The 19,820-nt window shown below is 33.8% G+C and overlaps 2 protein-coding genes across 2 annotated transcripts; one reads left to right on the top strand and one right to left on the bottom strand.

The window, feature by feature from the left end:
• Positions 1-338: 338 nt before the first annotated feature.
• Positions 339-2,516, bottom strand: LOC123558184 (DNA ligase 1-like). Its single transcript, XM_053524313.1, has 2 exons — positions 1,242-2,516; positions 339-1,202 (listed from the first exon to the last, which is right to left on the bottom strand). Exons 1-2 carry the CDS (start codon positions 2,514-2,516, stop codon positions 339-341), a joined length of 2,139 nt encoding a protein of 712 aa, XP_053380288.1.
• A 9,822-nt stretch (positions 2,517-12,338) lies between these two features.
• LOC123562541 (uncharacterized) lies at positions 12,339-17,238 on the top strand. The gene is made up of 4 exons (XM_045355169.2): positions 12,339-13,247; positions 13,655-13,790; positions 14,161-14,290; positions 14,863-17,238. Exons 1-4 carry the CDS (start codon positions 12,538-12,540, stop codon positions 14,946-14,948), a joined length of 1,062 nt encoding a protein of 353 aa, XP_045211104.2. The 5' UTR covers positions 12,339-12,537; the 3' UTR covers positions 14,949-17,238.
• Positions 17,239-19,820: the final 2,582 nt, after the last annotated feature.

A 19,820-nucleotide genomic window follows, 5' to 3' on the forward strand; every position in this document is an offset into this window, starting at 1 on the left:
CTTTGTCTTTCTTATCAGACTTTTCAGATTTCTGTTCAGACTTCTCTTTCGCGGTTCTTTCATTTTCTGATTGAAGTTTGTTTCTATTTCTATTTTGATGCGATGGACTTCGATATCCTCTACCTCTGTACCGTGCACTATAACCAGCATTTCCTCTGAATCTGGCTCTACCTCTTGACTGCGAGAAACCACTATTGTATCTTTTCTCCTCTGAATTCTGGCGTCTTTTCAACTCCTTTACCTCCTCTTCCAATGCTTTCATTTTCTCCAGCATCATGTCTAATTTCGAGTCTGTTTCTGAAGTCCTTATCGGTTGGTGTATTTTCGGCTGTGTTGTTTTATCTTCTGTTTTTTTCACCTGGACTTGCTTCTTTCCTATTTTCTTTTCCTGTATCTATTTCAACTTCCTCCAATCTTGCCTTTTTCCTTAACTTCTCGAAAGAATCGCTAGACTCATAAGTCACTCTTGTCGCATTCTTCAATCTTTCTGAAAATAATCCTCTCCAAAATCTCTCTTTTAGTTTGCCATCTTTTCTAGATTCATCAACTTCTCCTTTATCAAGGGCTTGATAGAAAAGTGTTTCAATTCTGATTCCCCAATCTGTACAAGATTCATTTGATGACTGTTTTGCTGAATAGAAATCATGAATAAGAGAATCTCCACTTTTTACATTTCCATATACGGATTCTATTTTTCTTAGAATTTCTCTTGCAGAAGCACCAGGCTGTAAGGTAAGTAAAACTCTTCTAGTCTTTCCTTTGAGAGAATTCCGAACTAACTGGGCTATCAGGTAATCTGGGTATAATCCTGATTTCAATAAACAAGATACTTCTAACTTCCATTCCTCGAACTGATTGCCTTCAAATGATGGTAAGTATGGCTTTCCGAGGATAGTCTTCTCAAGCTTTGCGAACACATCTGTTTCACTTGGAATCTTGTTTTCTTTCTCAACACTGGAGGTTTTATCTTTCTCTTCTTTTTCATGTATTCTCTTTTGTATCTCCTCTTCTTCTTTGTTCAGTTCTCTCAATCTTTCCTTCATCCGCTGATCTTCTAATTCTTCACAACTCTTTTTCTGTAATTCTTCTTTTTGCATTTTCTTTCTATCTATATCTTTCTCTCTTATTTTGAGTCTTTCAATACGAGCCATAATTTCTCTTTCTTCTTGTCTCTGTTTCTCTCTTTTCTTTTCTTGTTCTTTCTTTTCTCTTTCTTTCTTTTCTTTATAGTTCTGTAATACTTGTCGTATTTTCTCTTCCCTTTCCGTCTTTTCCTTCAATAACTTTCTATCTCTTTCTAATGTTTCTTCCCTTAACTGTCTATCTATTTCATCTTTTTGTCTCTGTAACTCCTCTAATCTATCAGGTTCTGTTTTTACTTTAGCATTTTGTCTTGTCCGACTGTTCTGTTTCTTTAACATGCCTCTATCTATATCGTTAACATTTCTAAGAACACTTTCATCTGTTCTTTGTTTATATGCTTTATGACTTGATGGCTGTGAAGGTCCTTTAGTACTTATACCAATCTTTTTTTCTGTCTGAAACCTTTCAACATGTCCTCTACCTTTATTTTCTTCTCTTGTTAACTGTCTATTATTTACTTCCTCTAATTCTTTTCCTAACTCTTTCCATCTCTCTAACAATTCAGCCTGTGTGTAATTCACTTTTGTTGCTTTCGAGTATTGATCTATTTCAACATCTTGTTTCTTTGCAGACATTTCTGTCGCTATTTCTTCTTCTAGATTCGCAATATCTTCTTCTATTCTACTCCTCTGTTGGTTTCTACTGTATCCTGTCTCTACATTGTCGTTAACCATATCTCTATCTATTACAGGATTTTCTGGTTTTTGTGTCATTCTATGACTTATGCTGTTTGATACAGTTTCATTTGGCACTTGATCTTTTTCAATATATTTATTTGTTTCAGCTTCAGTATTCTGATAATGGATTTGTTCAGGGTATACTTTGAAAGTATCTCCAATTTCATTGGTAGATATTTCTTTGTGTACAGTAAAGTCTCTTGAATCAGTATGTTCATCTTTATCATTTACAAAACCATCCTCATGTCTGAATGACTGCAACATTATATCAAGTCTTTCAATTTCGCCTGATAAATTGATTTCTTTCTCTGGATTTTCTACACCTGAAAGACTCTTTGCAATACTTGCTTCTTCGTGTGTTGAATTACAAAGTGCTTCTCCCTCTTCAAAATCTAACTCATCTACAATTGCTAAATCATCCAGGGGTAAACCGTGTTCGCTCAAATACTCATATATACTTTCTTCTTCATTTGAGTTTATATCCTCTTTATCTTCTCTGTCGACTCGCAAGTCTCTCCTTTGTTGTATTAGCAATTCTCTTTGCATTTGAAGGTTTTTCAGCCTCTCTTGTTTAAGCATTTTCTCCCTTTCCTTTACTTCTTCCTCCTTTCTAATGGCTTCTTCTAGAAGTGCTTGTTTCCTTCTCCTTTCTAACGTAAGCCTGCGTAAATCATACGGTGAAATATATTCAGCCATCTCTTATATATTCTAAGTTCACAACAACCTTTCACAATGTCACTATCAATTTCACCAAACCAACCGATCACTATACTGTTATACACGTTTTCTTTATTACGCTTGTTTGTGTTCACTTTAGTTGCGACTGATTATGCAAAATATCACATCACATTCACTTTATTTTTATCACTTCACACAATATTCTGTTCAAAACTTGTTCATATAATACCCGGAATTATATGCAAATGTTTTATTGTACCACTAAGTGTCTAACTCCTTTACTGAATTATCAATTTTCAGCCTATTCTTAATATTATGTTTTCAACATATATCTATATAGATTCCGGTATCTCCAACATTTGATATTTCACCTATGTTCCTTTTTCAAAGTGACATATCAAAGTTTTCTCAGAACTTCATATAGCAACACTTATATGCTCACTTTGATCAATTCACTTTCTATCCACTTGTTTTTATTTTCAGCTTGTACTAATTGCTTTATGTTCACCTTTCAATTTCACCTAAATTCAATTTCATTCAGTACTAAGTGATCAATGATCAATAATATTTCCTTTCACTTTGCAAAGCCTATTTATTGTATATTGAGCTTTCACTTTCATTCAGTCTTCAATTTATTCTACTTCCATACACATTTTATTCACTGTATGCACTTTCAGCACTGCACTAATATTTCACATATTAGTTTCTAAGTTTCAGCTGTTTCTTTTCAACCTTTCAAATTTCACCTATAAACGCTTTCAGCACTGTACTAATATTGACCTATCAGTTTCCAAGTTTCACTTATAAACGCGATTTATTCATTGTATGTACTTTCAGCACTGCACTAATATTTCTCCAAGTTAGTCTCCAAGTTTCAAATATCCCTTTTCAACTTCTCAAGTTTCACTCATAAATACTTTTTACTTATTGCATGTACACTCAGCACTGCACTAATATTTCACATTTCAAATATTTCTTTTCAACTTCTCAAGTTTACAATTCCTTTCATTCAATGAGATTTATTTTCTTCAAAATAGCAGTTTTCAAGTATTCAACTGAAGTCTATTTCATTTCAAAACCCTTTCAACATTTCATTCACTTTCAGGATTTTCAGTTTCAATGTTGTGGTTTGAGTAAGAAATATATATGTGAAAACCTTGTATGTATGTATGTATCAAATGTAAATATCAGAACTTTGATTATTGTTTATTTTTGAACTTTGAAATTTTGTATGTTTTATGTGTTTTCTTGAAGTGTACAGATATGTTTGTGAATTAGAGAGAAAACAACTCCTAGGATCCTTACAATATGTCCTATATAACCCTATGAAAATATCAAAAGATATTCTTCATAGAGAAATATAAAAGTTATTAAAATAATTAATACAGAATATATACTTCTGTATATATTTAGTACACACAAAAAAAAGCAAAAAATAAAAACTTCTCCGACTGAGATTCGAACGCGCGATCTCTCGCTTCGTAGTCCGACGCGCTATCCACTGAGCTACGCAGGCTGTCTTATATACACTCGATAAATATCGACCGTATTAACGCGCCCAGATTTATCGAGTGCAATCAAATAACTATCACAAATTTCCAATAATGTGATTATATTAAAGAACAATGTCCCGACTGATATCGAAAGAATTGTTCTAAATTACTTCTCTTCTTATAAGATATTTTTCTCGGAATTCAATCAAAAAATAATATCTTCAGAAAATAATAAACCTGTCTTGTACGAAAACTCCGTGTTCAAAATACCGCTGTGATCACATATTTGTACGCGCCGGTAATGAATTTATTATCATACAATATAATTAAATTATATCGTATGATACTACTGTATTGCTTGAGATAATACCTTGACACACACACAAAAATAAATATTAAAAAATATTGACACAAAAAAAAAAATTTCAAGGCCCGAGCTGGAATCGAACCAACACCTACTGTATCTCAAATCTTTTCTCAACTTTTCTGGACAACGCTCTAACCGACTGCGCTATGGGGGCTAATGGATTATACACCAATAACTATAGGATTTATCAATGATATTGGAAAGGTAGTGTTTTGAAAGGAAGGTGTTAGACGTTTTATTGTGCAAGTGTACCTTTGCAAAAATTTATCAGCCGCCAACAAAACTATAACACTTAGCAGATATTCTAACTAAATTTTCAACTATAAGCATCAAATGCTATACTATAGTGTTTATTCACACAGTCGCATGAGGGTAGAACCACCTGTCAAATTTGACAGCCTAGTGTCAAAATCAAGTACGTTTGTAAAATGATAAAATCTCAACTAAAACTTCTTACCAGTTACATGTATTTCCATCAATATATAATCCATAAAAATATTTCTAATCCAGATTTATACACTACACACCAAATTCAAAAGTTTCAATGTGATTGTTTATGTCACACCTGTCAAAGTATCAAACTTTGAAAATCACAATGTCTCCATGGCACGAATCTATTCTATATCCGTTGACGACGACTGTGATGGCTCCAACGACGATTAAGGCCTTCAAGTACGACGACGGAACGACAAATGCTGCAGCTGCTTACTTCTTAGTTCGGGTACCCAACGATTCCAATCCGTGCGCACGAGTCAATGTTTACAAATATAGGGAATTCCTATTATCTGTATAGAACTATCCAATGGTCTGGTCGGTATATGGTTGTGACGTCACTAGTCTATATATTATCCGGGGAAATCCAGGTAAACACAGGTGTAGGGGAAAACCCAAAACTAACCGGTCCTTTTCCAAGTCTTGAATAGTCCATAATCTTGATAAGTCATAGTATCGTAGCCTTTGCTCATACTCCTTTCTTGGGCGCCAAATGTCACGGGGGACTTTTATGTGCGATGGGTTCTTTATGAGTAAGTCTGGAATATATATATAATATATTTATTACAGTACAATGCCTATCAATCTATCTATTAGATAATGGCGGACAACAATAACAAAAGGGTCCACATAAAACATTACATACGATTTCTCATTAAAAGCATATTACAATCGCAGTATAAAACAATGTATGACTTAACTAAGACATTACATATATAGTGTGTATTAAATATAATATGGAACGTACCTGGAATATATATATAATATATTTATTACAGTACAATGCCTATCAATCTATCTATTAGATAATGGCGGACAACAATAACAAAGGGGTTCACGGGAAGGGTTATGTGACGTTATAGGATTAGTATGGTACGGCATCCGTCAGTAGATTATTGTATTGGGATGTATAGGTCGTAGAGGAGAATGCATCATAAAATATTGGAATATAATATATAAATTGTATTGATACTATAGACCTTTGACAATTCTTATTTTATGACCTATGACATTTTATGTCACGGTATAGAACTTGAATAATTAAACGGGGAGAAAATGTGTAGGCGGCCGGACAGCTCAGTCGGTAGAGCATCGGAACGGTATTCCGAGGCCCCGGGTTCGAGTCCCGGTCTGGCTGCACATTTTTCTCACCCTGTGACATTTGGCGCCCAACGTGGGACCCGACGGCATTACACTGGTTAGTCTCCGACACCTGTAATTGCTTATATATAAAGTACCCGCTGAAATTCGAGGACGAATTTCAAAATGGTGGGGAAATATGTCACGGTATAGAACTTGAATAATTAAACGGGGAGAAAATGTGTAGGCGGCCGGACAGCTCAGTCGGTAGAGCATCGGAACGGTATTCCGAGGCCCCGGGTTCGAGTCCCGGTCTGGCTGCACATTTTCTCCCCGTTTAATTATTCAAGTTCTATACCGTGACATATCAAATTGCCCACGCGTGCTCAAGAGGTGAAGTGATGTTCACATTGGGCGGGCTGTAAAAACTACCCTTTTTGGTGGCAGCGGGTGGGAACCCGCCTTGTTGATCACGGTGTGACGTAACAGTTAAAATAGTTTCTCTAGCATCGCCAAAGAAACTTATATAACTCGTTCTGTTATGTACATATCATTTCCCCATATGCTTTACTTTTTATCATTTGATATTATTGGCTCATTGTCAACTGTACAGTCTGACCTAGTTTTGAGACATCATGTATGTCAATAAGTTATTTATTGTCTATGGCTTTTTGTATAAGGTTCTATCAACTGGGTGTTGACATTATTTAAAACTGTTGGTTATTCTGGATTAATCTGTATTTTTCTAGAATCTTCTTTTTATTCCGATGACAGAACAGAACCTACAATAAAGTCATATTTTAAAACCTTTCTGTATTTCGTAATATCAAAATATTACCTGCTGTGACATTTAACATTGTGGATATAAAATATATCTTTGAAGAGATGATTTATATTCTTTGAATATACTTAATTCAATTTTGATTTTGTGAATAACTTGGAATTATTACTGGTTGGATTTAGATTTGACCAGGACATAATTTAAACTGTTCTCGGTTAGTTAACATTTTAAGGTATTTGAACTGTTACTTTTCATAACAACATTTGTTAATGTTAATAGTCGCTGGTTCGTAATAGTACCTACTTCTGACCTTTAAAATCACACAGTAAAGCATCTTACAAAGCTGAGATATTCTATCCCAAAGTAACCTGCTCATTGTTGACAAGCAGTGGCGAATTGACGAATGACATTTCTTCTGACCCGGTCAGAAAAAGCATGGCTAATTATAAAACGTTTTATTAAAAGAGGTTACGACCCAGCTGTTTTGAGACATACCGCATGTTTAGTGTTCAACCCGTTTACAGTTGGACACTACGCTTCCCTCTTTGACTGTGTCTGACGGAAGAGGGGGAGGACTCTATGATAAGCAGTTTTTAAATCCTACCAGGACTGAACTGTTTTGATATCTGTCTTCTGGCCTGTTTCGTCGGGCCCTTAAGGGTGTTTCTCTTGTTGCTCTGTCTTCTGAAAAGGCATTGAGTACATACGTTTTTGGTTCTAAGGGTTTGTTTTTTATATATTTTTACACGAGCATTTTTGTGTTTTACATGCCATGCTTTTTTGTTTCCATTACGTATGTTAGAGATTCGCCTGGAGGGGATTACTTTTATTTACACTCTCCCGTGTCTTTGGAACATGATGGGGGTAAGAGTGAGGTTGGGTGCGCACCATAAACCGGTTTAAGCTCCCCAGTGGTGTTTTTGCCACTGACCGTTCCAAGGCGGTGCCCCACTGTGTTCCTCTGTTTGTTCGTTTTGTCCTAGAGTGTTGGCTTTGTGTGTGCGTGCGTGTATGTGTGTGTGTTTGTGTTTGTGGTCTGCGTGCTGTGGGTTTCGTTTTGGGGAGGCTGCGTTGTTGGTACGTGGCATTCCCTGTTTGATATTTGTCTTTGTTTTTCAGATTAAAAAATAGGCGGATCGACAATCAATATTGAATACAGAAGTTAATTCAAACATGTTCACAACTTGAGGCAGAAAACCCTGTTAGATTAACAAATTAACTTCTCACTGACGTTTATAATTACTAGGCATATCACCACATACTAGTATATCGGCAATGTCTTTCTTATGTAGCATTTATGTACCGAAGTAAACAGAACCATAGAACATAAGTTAAATGAAAAATATAGAACTTAGTAGGTCAGTAAAACATGTTCCATATAAAAGAAAAATATCAGTCACACGACTTTTGTTGTAAATTGTTTGACATTTACATAATTTAGCAATAAACATTTAGCAATAATGATAGATTAGCTGCGGTAACAAACCCCTTGCACACGCGAATGTACCATTAATGTTATTGCTGAAAGGATTCAAATTCCATTCATTATCATCGTAATTTGTTAGGATTGTTTCTCATGTTATGACGTACGAAATAATAATTACAGTTTTGCATAATCTAAATCTCACAATTAAAATGTTAGCAAAGCTATAAAAGCGCTTGACATTTAATTTTTCAGTAATGTGTTTGAAACCACGCTGTGTTATTTTTCTACATTTCAAGATGGATTTGCGATATTCTTTTGAGACGACAAAAACATAAAATGCCAATAATTACTTAAGATAATAATAAATTAAGCATACATAAAAACAGCAATCTAGTTTCCTTGTGATTCAAACGATATAAAACCCAAAAATTACTTTCATAGTCTTTTTTTACAATATACATTGTATCATTAAATCTTAAGGTATTTCCAGGAAAAATAAATGTCACGAGGTCACTGAATAAGCGCCATGTAAATTACGCGTAAATTTAAAACTTGCATTAGGCATCAAAACTCGAAAACAGTGCCAAAAAACAAAATTATCATTTTTATCACAAAAGGAAATTGATAGTCAAAAACTTTTCCAGTTGTTTAGCATAAATTGACTGAATGCATTTTGGAAATATCGATATCTGAGCAATGAATTTCGACCATTTATTAACATTTAGAATTCAAAGGCAGATGATGTAAACCCCTCACATGAAATTAGTTTTCGGTATTTCTCTTCTCAGAGTTAAGTAATGTGGAAGTTAAACGTACTGGGATTGTAAATTAGATCACATCAAATTCAACACTTAGGGGAAAGGAAACATTCTGGAAAATATGCCACTATGATGTATCAACGTTTCTTTTTCAACACACATTCATTGAGAAAATCATCAGGGTTTTCTGTCTACTTTTTTTACTTTATGTTGGATATGTTGTCATGTGCAAAGTAACTCTGTGACCGTAAGCAATGGTTGTAACATAGGAAACGGCCTAATTTAACCATAAAGGAAAGGTTTTCCAAGACAGAATGTGCTTCTCATATTTGACAAGTTTGTTCAAACCTCGAATGTTTATAACCACATATTTCTTTAAAAATATTCATTGCGTTAATCGCGAGTATATAAACTGAACCATCAAACTACATGCGATTTTTTTTTGGTTTGATAGCGTCTAAAAATACTGTCGCGTCTCGTTCTATATTTATCAACGTTTACAAAAAGCGTTGCAACGATTTATAAAGATTCATGAGAAAAACTGCAAAAAATCGAATCTTCCCGTAATTCCGGAAACTATAAACTGGTCAACAATTATGTTTCATCATCATGTAAATATATGAAACAGTGGCGGCATTTTGCCTTTCGGTGATAAATTATTTTAGAAATTACAAATCACAAAGTGTGGGTTAGTCGCTTTAAAAAAGAATATTTATTTAAGGTCAATTGAGCCGTGTTCGCATACTATTATGTTTGCTGTAGATCTAGGGCGTAATCGAAATTCCCATTCAGTTCTTACTAGAATCCCTTTATTCCCAGACAAAATATTAAAACTGCTTATTACGGAGCACGCCTCCAGATTTCTGTCAAAAGGCAATTTATAAACTAATTTATAGATTGGTTTCATAGTAGGTACAAATCCCCCGGCACACGCGAATATACCAATTGTTGGATAGGTTTTAAAGTCACCCATAATCCGTGTAATTTGTTAGGATTGTTTCCAATGCATCAAAATTCGAAATAATTACCTGGTAATCATCTTCGACAGGAAATGACATTTCATTACAATGCCATACACGCGACGTGAAATGCTAGTTAGCGTGTTTGAACTAATTTAACCTATCTGTCTCTATATGACACCTAAGCGATGGCATAACATATAAATTGACTTGATCAAGAAAAAGGTCTGTAAAAATTCTGAATTTAACCGGGTTCCTCAAGACAAAACTGACATGGTGTCTTGCGTTAAAAGCCCTTACTGTTTCTTGGAATGTTTCGGTTACTTGTTTAGAGCTGGTATGGAATTCCTGACGTTGATGATAATGAACTTAAATAAATGTTAAAAATGGCGTTAACATATTAACCGAAATATGCATTATGCGCCTCAATGTTAACCGATATCAGAGATGTACTAACAGATACTTGGTTAACGTCTTTAACTATTTAACTAAGGATATATCAAAAACTTCACGAAAAATTGTTATAAAAATTCATCGCTGTTTAAAATTTTATAACATTTACAGAAAGATCGGCACTATCTTTACTTTCTATTTCACATAAATGTTACCTGACACTCATATAATCTCTGTGACGATATTATGGTAAAGAAATAAGCAAGCTAACTAAAACTGTTTAGCTATAGTCAGCCTTATCATTCCATTTATTGAAATATAAAAAAAATAAAGATTGAAACATTCCAAAAGATATAGGATTTGCTGTTTGCAGCAAAAATAACAAAACGGTCGTCAGTTTAAATGTCAAACACCAAACTTTTACAAAATAACACTTTTTCTGTTTTGCCTAAAGCAGCACTAGAGAAACCCGACTTTAACAGGGAATGTGTATTTGCATTAATTGTAGTTAGGGATACTGCATACAATAAATAGTATCAACCGTCCATTGATGTATTAAATTTTAAGTATTTGCTGCATACGGTACAGCGACTATTACAGGAGGTATCACCAGTTATCGAATACTTGTACATAATTATATGCTATTTAATGGATTGAAAATATAAATAACTAAATACAGTAAGACAAAATGTTAACATGTTAACGATATTTATTCAATTTAATTGGACTGCAAATTGTTAAATTAAGTTTACGTTAATAAATAACTGATTTAATATATTATTTTTTATTCAAAATTGATTTTTAAAAGATCGTAACCTGTATCTTTTCCTTAAAAATATACATTATGTACATCTTTCTGTAAAATATTTTATCATTAGAAATTATCTTTAAATGTAGAAAATCCGCAAAATATATTTAATTTGGCTAGATTTTAATTAAAATTGTGTAAGACAGCTTCCTCCCTGTATATATTCATGTTGAGTTACTTATTTATTTCTAACCTAATACAATTTTGTTTATACACTCATGCATGTTTATTTCATGTTAACAGACATGCTGTGTAGTAGGTCCTGCTTTGTCGCGTGTGTGCGCGTGTGTGTGTGCGTGTGTGTGCGAGTGTGTTTTTTTTTTCAAATATGAAACGTGGGCATACGATTTCTTTAAACGGTGTTGTTTTCAGTGAATCATCGCTCAACGTTATAGTTTCTCTTGTACGTATAACCATATTTTATCATGCACAAAAAACTGCTCCCTCGGGTAAACAAAACCATTTACTGTGACGTCTATATCCGCGATCGTATCTCTCTGAAATAGGTATTCTATCTTACGGTCCGCTTGTTAAAGTCACACAAGACATTAGCCAAAGGTTACACGCAATTTTCGTTTAAAACATATTGATTCATTGAAATGTCTGTCGCGTTAAAGGTCAGTGAAATAATATTCAACGAATTAAAACTAGAATGACCACTTATATTGTCATGACATTTAGCTCGTTTAAATGAAAGCTGTCGAGTATAAAGCCATTTCTTACCTTTTTTTATGACTAAAGATATAAGACTTTTTCTATTCATGTCAGGCCGCAGTTTCCACTTCACATGTTTACCTTACTATTTTAACATTTATGTGTACAAGTTACGTATATGTTCTACGAGTTCATTAAACGAAAACGGTAGCAAGTATTCCAAACACTCCTGACGCTTACATTTAACTTTATCCTTTTCTTTACCATTTTATTTTCTTTATTTTCACATTCATTGACTAATTTTCTCTCAAAGGATCAACTTAACTACATAAAAAATAAATTCACAAGGCACTGAAAAATTAAGATAGTTTTCCTTAGAACAGCCGAAATTTACAAGCCTACAGCTCAGACATTTGGAAAGATAAACAGGACAAGAAGCAAAATGTTGTCTCAATGGCTCACTCGTTCTGAATAGTGAAGACAACTGATGAACTGGTTATAATTCACACGAAATAAATGTAACGAATTAGAAATTTGCCTTCTTTATATTCAGCGAAAACTATAAACTATAAATTAGTAACCTGTTAAAGCTTACGACAAAGTCAAAAGATTTACCTTACAGTTCCGGATCGGTTGACAATACGTCGATTTATTTCCCCATCCGAATCTTTATGATAATCTATAAATTTATATTTACGGAAGAGTAGTCAAAATTGTTTTGGATAGAGTCATGCTTGATTTATTACAAAAAAAGTCATAAACAATTTGTTCGTGATTTAAGTACATTAAAACAAAGGGATTCTAGATCTGAATTAATCGCTATACAAAATGGAAAATGAAAAGAAAAAGTTTTTAGTAAAGAAACTGACCAAGGTCATCGAAGAGGCAGACAAAAATGGAGTTTCGCGAAGTGATGTTCGTAATATTTTAATTAATCCAACTGTAGATAAAGTGAAGAAAACTGACAGTAAAACTAAGGAGAATACAGGAATAGAGAATACAGAGTATACCAAAGAACATGAGGAAAAGGAGAAAAGAGATGAGAGAAAATTGTCTCCGTTAAAATCAAAATACGTTATGTATGCTTTTATGTACGTTTTTGGAATAATCAGTACATTAATAACTATTTTCATTCACGGTTTCATTGTTGACGCGTTAGCTGAGAAATGTTTTATGGACCAAAATGTTTATGCAGCTGAAATTTCAAGACCACTGGTCCAATGCAATATGTGTAGGAATCTAGACAGCATTCCTGTGGAGTCCGGCATTTCTGCTGAAGAGTTCAAACGGAAATATGCATATACATCTGTTCCTGTGTTAATCAAAGATGCAACAAACACGTGGTCCGCAATGACACAATTCAATTTTCAGTTCTTCAAAGATCTATATTTCAGAACAGAAGATGCATTGAGGACTGTGGACGAAGAATGTCAGTTCTTCCCATATAATACCGACTTTTTGACATTAAGTGATGTTTTCAATATGTCTGACGCTCGTGCAAACTTTGTGGATGGGGAAATGCCTTGGTATATAGGATGGTAAGTATAAATGTCAATTGGTTAAGTTAAAACATTTTTAAACCTTGGTCAAACTGATACTGTTGGCCGCATGATCCTTTGATGTAGTAAAATAGAGCCCTGCAATCCGCCTAAATCGTTGAAACATTTAATATAATACCTAGACAAGTTGACCTGAGGCAAATTTGCCATGCTTGGAGTATATAAATGTAATATGGAAAACATCGACCGTCAACTTGCAGATGAACGTGTATCAATTGAACTAAATCTTTGAATTACAAACGTATTGTACCTAGATATTTTAAATTGATTTCTGCATAAATGCAATGCAAAAAGTCTGTAATACAAAAAGTGCATTACTAACTAACATTACTTGAACGGAAATCGCCTATTTAATCGATTTACAATTGAAGTTTTAATTTTTTCAGGAGCAACTGTCACAAGGAAGTGAGAAATAAACTACGAAAACATTACCAACGACCTTACTTTCTACCCAACAACTCAGAGTCAAGCACGCTTGATTGGATCTTCATGGGTGGTTCAGGACCTGGGGCACTTGTACACGTATGTACATATAAACTGTTTTAAGTATATTTTTATATGTAAATTGAAACCAATTCAACCACAGTTTCCTTTTTAACTTGTTTACGGCTGATAATTGCTTTTAGTTTATACTAATTTATTATAACTTGAGTTGGAAGAAAATTGTATTTATTTGAATCTCTTTCGACGCTTTTGAAAGACCATATGACCACGGAGTGAGGCATAAACAAATATAAATCACTGGTTTGCGCAGACGACAGTACATAGCATAACTCGATCTGACTTTTTACTTATGTTTGAAAATGTTCAATATGAACATAGTTCAAAACATTCGTGCTGAAATATCTTACAGGGAAAATTTTATGTCCCTGATTTATTTCATCAATTTCAGTTAGACTATGTTGTTAGACCGTCTTGGCAAGCACAAATATCTGGTATGAAGACGTGGACCCTCGTTCCCTCTCCGGAATGTGAGGCCGAATGCAAATCCTTCAATGTTACCGTTCACAAAGGAGATATATGTAAGATATGCAGTATTTATTCTGTTTGTTTTCTGCTATTTTTCTTCTTTCAAGTTCTTGAAAAAATAAAAATAATATATTGAATGATTGCATGTATTATTCTGTGTTGTAAGTGCACTAGGATGATCTGTTTCATCAACATTTTTTATTGGTTTGTTTTGGGTTTAACGCTTTTTCAACAGTACTTCAGTTATGTAACGGAAGGCAGTTAACCTAACCAGTGTTCCTGGATTCTGTAATAGTACAAACCTCCGCAAGTAACTGCCAACTTCCCCACATGAATCAGAGGTCGAGGACGAATGATTTCAGACACAATGTCCTTTATCAAATCGTCATGGAGAACATAAACCCCGCCCGGGGATCAAACTCGCGACCACGCGATCCGTAGATACCATACATAGGAGCAGCTCTATGGCACGTAACAAACATGTACATATTTAACTAATATGTAACAGTTGGCATATATTCATAGTAGACATAACAATATTTGCCGGAAATAAACCTAGAGAAACTTTGTGAATTTTGTATTTTTCTTTGCAATCAGACTGTTAAGTATTGTTTATCCATTTCAGTTGTTGTGGACACAAATGTATGGTACCACTCTACTTTTATCCATCCTGGGGACATTAGTATCACCATTGGTTCAGAATATGACTAATTCTACAAACATTAATTTGAGTCAGTATGAGCTCGGGTTGATTTTTGACTGTGTTTATTCGAACGTCAAAATTTAAGTTTTCAGTCCTTAGAAGAATGAAATAAAATCCTTTTTATACCATGTCTTAATTTTCTACTTTGTATGGTATCTCTGTGACATTATAAAAATATTCAATAACGGTTTTGTGTCTGAAGAAAAGCGAAAGATATAGCCCTAACGACTTGTCTCTGCAGTTTTGAGCTCTCATTGTATGACTTAAATTAACATCAGATAAGAAACTATTTTCAGTTAATAGATAAATGTCACTGGTAAAATCTTCACGGACAAGATACGGAGCTGCATTGTTGCAAGGTGTATCAGACATACAAAGCCATTATGCTTTCGAATATATAATGACAACTCTCACTCATGTATACCCGTAACTGCAAAAGGCAACAAAAATATGATGGAAACATCTTTTAAGGAATCGAACACATCATAACTAGTGTTGTCGCGAGAAGTTTGGACCCGTACCATAAAAGATGATGATTTAAGTTCGTTATAATGATTGTGAAATTTCGTTTTTATCATATATTATAACCTGAACCATTATTCCGAATCATTTGTTAGCTTACAAGTTAGGTAGGTTGTTTTCCTTGGGGCAAAATCCAATTGCTACTTTAATTATTTTATTTTACTGAATGTTAAATTTCGTCCGAGAATTAAGAGAAACACATTTCGTTTTACTGTATACTCATTTGCAAATAATTTGTCTCATTTTCAAAACTTTTGTCAGCAGTATATGAACTTAGACCATATGTTTCATTCATCTTTGGTACAGTTACAAGTAGCAAATGGCTACTTATATAATTCAATAAAGATTTGTTCAAAACAAATTTACGTTGTTCAAGAAGTGTTTTGAAAGGAGAAAATATAATACATAACATTGTAAGTAATTTCATCGAAAACAGTAACAAGGGTCATGTTGGACATAACGAATATTTCGTGTAAAAATTGGCCTAGAAAATGACATATTTTGAAATAATGAATTGTATACACATCAATAAGAGAAGAATATTGTGTGATGAATATTCAACAGGGAAAGCCACGGTCCAAAAACACAGCCTTCCCAATCCGCTATTCACAGCATACTTACGTGCATACGACAAACACACACGACCATTCACAGCATGCTTACGTGCATACGACAAACACACACGACCAAAACACTTTCAAAGCAAACACGAGGACAAAATGAAAAAAGGAACATGGTGGGACACACATGGAATGGTCAGTTGCAAACTAACCAGAGGAGTTTAAACCGCTTTATAATGCATATAATTTCATTCTCACCCCCACCTAGACCTACTGTATCATTATGTATGTAAAAGTTACGGATTATGCAGACTGCAGTTCCTTAACTCTCTTTAAGATGCCCGTAAAGTTTAAATAAATTCCTTTGCAAAGAATTCAAGTAACTTTACAAAATGGAGGTGATTCAAGAAGTAAGAAAGTAGAGGTAAGGTTCTTCAAGTTATTTTATTTATCATACACATAGTATTATCAAATCAGTGAAGGGTTCACAGCTTATCTATGAAAGCTACCATCAAGCGTAATCAGAACCGGATTCAGTTCTTAATTGACAAGTGCATTTCTGTGATTTATATTCCATGCCTTTTGTTGCCATTACGTGTATTAGGGATTCACCTGGTCTAAGATGGCCCCTCAGTGGCGTTTTGGCCATTGACCGTTCCAAGGCGGTGCCCCAATGTGTTCCTTTATTTATTTGTGTTGCCCTAGTGTTTTTGCTTTGCGTACGTGCGTGTGTGTGTGTGTGCGTGCGTATGATGGTCTTGTACGCGGCCATAATTTGGTTTGCGGTTTGTGTAAGTTAGTGTTTAGAAATTGGCTTTCCTTGTTGAATCTTATCCCCAGCAAACCAGAAGTCCCTCGTATTTCCAGGTAGAAATATTATGATTGTCTAAATTTTTGTCAAATAGTATATAATTTATAGATGTGTCTTATTGCAGAACAAATCCCATTGCACATTCAAACTTACCATGCGATGTGTTTGGATTGTTTCTTATGTATGGAGTTGCTAAATAATTACCTGAAAATCATCTCTGACAGGAAACGACATTTTATTGCAATACTTCTCATGGGAATAGAAATACTAGCTAGTGCGTTATAGCTAAATGTAGTAGATGCTATTATATTTCATCTAAATGAAACTTTCTTGACAACTTCACGATTAAATCAAATAAAATGACTTGATAAAGAAAACATCGTGTTCAATTCTATTTGCTACAAATAACACAGAGCCGGGTTTCTTAAAACACTCTGACAGAGGACACCAACCAAAGACACGTTATTGTGCATTTCAATACACAGATGTATTACACATCTGTGTAATATCTCATAGCATAGAATAATTAATATCATACGTTTAGAAATGAGTCACTGTCAACACAACACAACTAAATTCAGCATATTTTATGAAAAAATATTCCGACATTCGTATGAATCCATGGTTGGTTACTGAAAATTGGGGACTTTGTTAGACATTCCCAGATCAAGTTGTATCTTTTACACGGGTTGATTACGAAGCGGCAGTTGCAGTCGGGGTAAATGGTCTAATGTTGAAAATATCAACATAGTTAATGAAATGTATAAGGCATTTGAAAATGATGTTCTCATTTCTTCATAATTATCAAACTTCCACAAAAGAACGTTTTGATAGAGAACATCCATTTTAGGCTGCAGTTTTTGCTGTACATCAAGTTTGTTTTATTTCAAAGGGAATTAATTTGAAAATAAAACATTTTAAAGAGAGTTAAACGTTATGATTTTTTCAATGTGATATTAAACTGATATTTTTATATCAAAACTAAAATATGAATCATGTTACAGACATGCATGTTTATAGTTTTATTATAATTGGAATAAATATTACTTTACAAGTAGTACGATTGTTGTCTCAGTTGAAATCTTTAATAACAGTAGAGCTCAACATACTGTTTCTTTTCTTTAAAGGGCATTATTTTCAATATATCTTTTGGATCGAAATAAAATCATCGTTCAAAATTATGTTTCACTTGTATGTTAACATATATACAAAATACTTTCCCATCGGGTAAATAAAACCATGAACTGTAATGTCTACATCCGCGATCGTATCTCTTTGCAGTAAGTGTTCAATGTCAATGTTCAATTAATATTCCGCTAACACGAATTGTTCATGTTAAAGGTTGAAAACCTTTTAGCTCGTTTGATTTATGAAAACATCTACGAGGTATTGTCGTCACTTGATCGTAGGCGTCGACGTCGGTTTAAGTTTTTGTTTAGGTCTACTTTTTCTCAAAAACTATATTAACTATATCTTTGAAACTTTGCACACTTCTTTATCATCATTAGATGAGTGTACCATAACTCTGATAAACATTTTGTCGGAATTATGCCCTTTTTGTACTTAGAAAATTTAATTTTTTTCTAGGTCCACTTCACCTGAATATTTATGAAACAAAAACGAGCTACAGCTTTGGAACTTTTCACACTTGCTTATCATCATAAGATGAGTAAGTAGACCAAGAGCCATAACTCTAACATGCATCTTTTTAAGAACTGCGATCCTTTTCGTACTTAGAAAACCTGAATTTCTTGGTTAAAATTTTATTTGAATACTACAAGAACACTAGCTCTGAAACATTGATTCATACGTACCTCGACATCTATGTTTATTTTCATTTTATGTAATTTATTCAACGAGTATCAGCATCACAACAGAAGTTTTTGTATTCAAAGATGTGATATAAGATGTCTTATTCCATAACTACAGCAACAACATCTATTTCTCTTCAGTAAGTTACTTCCGCCGTAACATAACTGAATTACAGTTGAAAAACGGCGTTAAACGCAAAACAGACAAATCAGTAAGCTACAATAAATCCCGCACGATAACACAAACGATAACATGTTGGATAATTATGATTTTTCTTCATTAAAACATTTCAATACAGAAAACATTTTTGTATAGCATTACAGCATGCACTTATCATCTATCACTGACAACCTTTTTGAGTTCTACGATGCATGACTACCATAAAAATCAAACAATAAATATAAACATGCTGTCGTTTAAATTATCGTGCGTTTTAATCACAATACAAAATATCATTTTCTAACTTTACAGCGTTACCTTTTTGTAATCTCGACAGCCTAGTGGTAGTGGGCCCTATTCGAGTGCGGGGGTTGTAAGTTTGCTATTGGCCGTGTCATACAAAAGACGTGAAAATGGTATTAATAGTAGCTTTTCAAGGTGTCAGTATAATGTGACTAGGTAGGGATCATGTGACGTGTCTTTGGCGTGATATTTCAGTGGTGTAGAACTATGAAACTGGGCACTGTGCTCAATGCTACAAGTAGGCACTGTCGTTTTTATGACTTTAAAATTGTTGAAAATGTTGCTACACTCGAACAGATTAACACAAGAAATGTAATAGAGTTATCGTAAACGTGTCGCATGTGTCTTGTAAGGGAATACGCTGACTTAGTCTTAACCAGAAAAAAGTAAAAAAAATTAAATGTGTAATGAATGCAAAATAAAATAAGTAATCTGATCTGATTATATACATACATACAGCGTTAAACACGCCAAACAGACAGACAGGTTCATAAAACTTTACATTGTCCCAATTTTCTAGCAAAATATATACTTGAGCAAAGAAATATGTATTATCATGTTCAATATTTAACAAAAGCTATGAAACAAACATGCTTTGACAAATGTGTCTTCTAATAAGCAAACCGCTTGATATAGATCTAAACAACGATGATGTAACACTTAAGCAATTATCTGTTTTCTTTTTGCATGATTGAAATAAAATTTTGTTTAAT

This window comes from Mercenaria mercenaria, chromosome 2 (genome assembly GCF_021730395.1).
Source record: "Mercenaria mercenaria strain notata chromosome 2, MADL_Memer_1, whole genome shotgun sequence".
Taxonomy (NCBI): Eukaryota; Metazoa; Mollusca; class Bivalvia; order Venerida; family Veneridae; genus Mercenaria; species Mercenaria mercenaria.

Bases quoted from the DNA above. Each gene is read 5' to 3' on its own strand.
- LOC123558184 (XM_053524313.1), bottom strand. From the start codon at position 2,516: ATGGCTGAATATATTTCACCGTATGATTTACGCAGGCTTACGTTAGAA. The intron at 1,203-1,241 runs GTATTACAGAAC...GAAAGAGAAAAG, and splicing joins GGGAAGAGAAAATACGACAA to AAAGAACAAGAAAAGAAAAG.
- LOC123562541 (XM_045355169.2), top strand. From the start codon at position 12,538: ATGGAAAATGAAAAGAAAAAGTTTTTAGTAAAGAAACTGACCAAGGTC. The intron at 13,248-13,654 runs GTAAGTATAAAT...TAATTTTTTCAG, and splicing joins ATGCCTTGGTATATAGGATG to GAGCAACTGTCACAAGGAAG. The intron at 14,291-14,862 runs GTAAGATATGCA...TATCCATTTCAG, and splicing joins CGTTCACAAAGGAGATATAT to TTGTTGTGGACACAAATGTA.